This window comes from Nanorana parkeri, unplaced genomic scaffold, assembly GCF_000935625.1.
Source record: "Nanorana parkeri isolate BGI_ZX_2015 unplaced genomic scaffold, ASM93562v1 scaffold1005, whole genome shotgun sequence".
Lineage (NCBI taxonomy): Eukaryota > Metazoa > Chordata > Amphibia > Anura > Dicroglossidae > Nanorana > Nanorana parkeri.
The window spans coordinates 434,644-438,073 of record NW_017307273.1 but is presented as its reverse complement, the minus strand read 5'-3'; the positions used below and the strand labels follow the sequence as shown (position 1 = coordinate 438,073).

General features: G+C 41.9%; 1 protein-coding gene across 1 annotated transcript in view; it reads left to right on the top strand.

The window, feature by feature from the left end:
* PKD2L1 (polycystin 2 like 1, transient receptor potential cation channel) overlaps positions 1 to 1,869 on the top strand; it is a 33,425-nt gene extending 31,556 nt beyond the window's left edge. The window contains exons 14-15 of the mRNA XM_018567089.1: positions 237 to 384; positions 1,723 to 1,869. Coding sequence (XP_018422591.1) covers positions 237 to 384; positions 1,723 to 1,869 — 295 coding nt within the window. The remainder of the gene's footprint in view (positions 1 to 236; positions 385 to 1,722) is intronic.
* Positions 1,870 to 3,430: the final 1,561 nt, after the last annotated feature.

Sequence of the window (3,430 nt, the reverse complement as noted above, 5' to 3'; positions counted from 1 at the left end):
CCCCCCCCCCATGCAGCTTAGCAAGAGACATGCAATATTTGCCTAGTACCACCAAACTCCTTGATTTGATGTTTATCACAATGTATACAGGTGGGTGTGGAATTGTTCATAATAAAAGAGATTGCAGAATGCATAGTTGTCCATATTAACAAATGTAATAACTCCCACAGATTAATAGTTTGGGGCACTCAAAAAGTTGGCTTTAGGAATATAACAGCCTATGACCTGTATTCCAGAATTATGAGACGACTTCAGCAACTTGAAATGTCCATTGGTGGAATAATGAGAAAAGTTGAAACGGTGGAGATGAAACTGGAGACGATGGAAACAAACAAGATGAAACAGACAAACCTGGTAGACAATCTACAGAACAATATAGCAAAGGTGAGTTTATGAATGTCGTGAGCTTCTACAAACACAGCTGCCAGGAGAATTGTGTAACCGGAGCTATGGGCTAAATAGACATCACCATATAAACCTGGCTCTGTGCTTTACTACAGATCAGTATGAAGATCCTTAACAGAGAATTGTATATAGAGTGTCATTTTATAATCACCTGCTTAGTCCTCTAGGAAGGTGAAAAATATTTACTAAGAAGTTTTGGGTGGATGCAGGCAGGTTGAATTCTCCACTGCCAGTGGATAGGAAGTGATGGGGGGAATCCAATTGGGGATACTAAGGATGCACAGATACTGTTTTTTCGGTATCAAGTACGAGTACCGATTATCAGGAAGTCCGGCGGTGGATCATGACCCCGTCGCCCAGCTTCCTGATTTTCCTGGGAAGCCGGTGTCCTATCGAAAGAACGGCTTCACTTGCCAAGGCTGCCTGGCTTCCTGACCAATCAAGAAGCCAGGAGGCGAGTCATTACGTGCCGCCCAGCTTCCTGATGCTTCCGAACCAATCAGGAAGCCGGTGGGCAGGTCCTAACTCACCACCTGGCTTCCTGATTGGAAAGGAAGTCCGCTCCATGCTCGGACGACATTGAGCTTTAAAACGGATACACCCCTCCTTTTTGGTCCAGAGGGAGAACTCTGGATGACAGGTAAATATCTGGAATCTGTTTTTATATCCCCATTAATGACTCACCCTAAACTAACATGAACTGAACATCTGCAAAACCATACTAACCTTGTTGGGTATCTCAAGCTCCCTGTATTCTGAAAAAAATTGAATTAAAGCCACTACTGTGTAACCCACCACATGCATATTTCCAGAGGCCCCGTTACCTCAAAATAAGTTTGTTCAATGAATAAATGTGCACACTTATGCTGACTATACACTTCTTGAATTCTGGTGACCTGCTGACTCGGCAGCACTTGACCAAATTTTAGCTGTGTGTGGCCCTGCCAGCACCACTCCAATCCACAAAAGTTGATTTTGGTCAAAGCAGTTGGGCCAAGATGGCGAATTCCCCAATGGTACAGAATCCCGCCAACACAATTCCCTCCCAGGATTCCTTCCCACTAGGCTTTTTTCACTGTTTGGCCAAGAATTTTCAGACTGGCTCCTTTAAAAAAAGTTGATTGAGGACCTGGACAGTGTCACACACTAATCAATTTCAGCCAAGTCATGCTAACCTGTGTATGGTCAGTTTTAATTAAGTGAATTTCAAGAATTTACTGACAATTACAATTAGCAAATCTAGCCTGCTTTTACATTTTCAAACCAATACTGTACTAAGTAAAGATCTCAATAAAAATGGTTTACTTTTTCTTAAAGGAGAAACATCTTAGCCAGGATGAAATTCTACAACAGAAGGAAGGCTGGGAGTCTGAATACAAACCGCAGAACATCATGGAACCATCATACAGGAACAGTAATGCAATGTATCCAAATATAAACGGCTCACAAAACTCCTTGAATTAACCCATAGATTGAGGTAGTGTGTTTTCTGCAAATATGATTTATAGCCCTTGTACCGCTAAATTTACAAAGCACAGATATTTACATTCAAACTAAATGTACAGTAATGCCAGTTTGTTAAACATATCACTGAGGGGTACTTATTTAAAATGGACCACACTTATTTTCCTCATGTCATACGATCTAAGGTATACTGACCGTAGAATACAGCTGTACCTTTTTACATAGTGCCTCAAGTTATCATAGGTGAAATATTTAAAAGCAGTCCTGAAAATGACAAATCATTCCCTCTTACTGGTGAAGGCAATGCTCACTATATTTCTGAAAACTTTGGCTCAAGGAAGACCATCACCCCCCCAGCAGAATTTGTCAGGCAGAAACCCAAAATGACCGTTTTGCCCACCTTTCTATATATTTTTTTAAAATAATTCTATTGTAAGCACATGGGACTTCCAGTCAGGGAATGACAGCAGCGGAATGTAAATACAGCAGGTAGTGGGCTGGTGCAAATAGCAGACTGGCTAGCACCCGCCCACTGCTTGCTGTGCCCTCCTCCCAGCATGGAGGAGAGAGAGCTAGGAGATCCAATCAACTAATCGATAATGAGAATAGTTGGCAATTCTTATTGATTTAGTTGGTTGCAGCCTTACATTAATACACTGTCCTGTAGTGCCATAGCTTCCGGCATGTGGAAGCACAGCACCCAGTGGGAGGGACATGCTATCCAACGCTGAGCTTTTATGTAGGCTGTATTAATTAAATGTATGAATTAACCATAGAACTGGTCCATTCTAAATAAAAATGTGTGATATGTATATTTAAGAATTTCACATGGCAGTAAATTGTGCATTTGTTTGGCACTCTGGGGAGTAAAAGTACTTGGCATGATTGGTAGCTCCTCCTGCAGCGTACAGTAAGTAACGCAGAGTTGAATGCAACACAGAGTGTAGGGGAAAGTGAAAAAAATAAAATACTAAGTAACACAGACTGCAGGGGTAAAAGTAATGCAGCCACCTTCTAAGCACGATAGGGGAGAAAACATGGTACAATCAATTATGATTTGTAGACTTTCTAAAGCAGGGATCTCAAACTCATATGACTCGGGGGCCACTCGACAACTTTTTTTTTTTTTCCCATGGGGGCCAGCTTGAAAAAAGTTTGTACATCAAAATAAAATGTAACTATATCCGGTTTGGTACTACGGACCCCGATACACCCGCAATAAGGCCCTATTCATATCTGCAAGTTTTAGGTGCGATTAGGGATTCCTGTGTCAGGAACTTGCGTTTTTCTGCAGCAGGAATGCCTAATCGTGACCGCTGCTGCTTACAAACACCAGATTAGGCATACGTGCTGCAGAAAAACGCAAGTTCATGATGCAGGAATTCCTAATTGCACCTAAAGATAGAGATTTGAATATAGCCTAATACACTCCTCCCCTGCCCCTACACATACAAAAAAAACTACCGCTGCACATGCACATGTGAAATAATACACTCCCCATCCCCCCCTCCCCATAAAAAAAATACCCCATCACATGTAAAAAAATACACTCCTGCTCCCC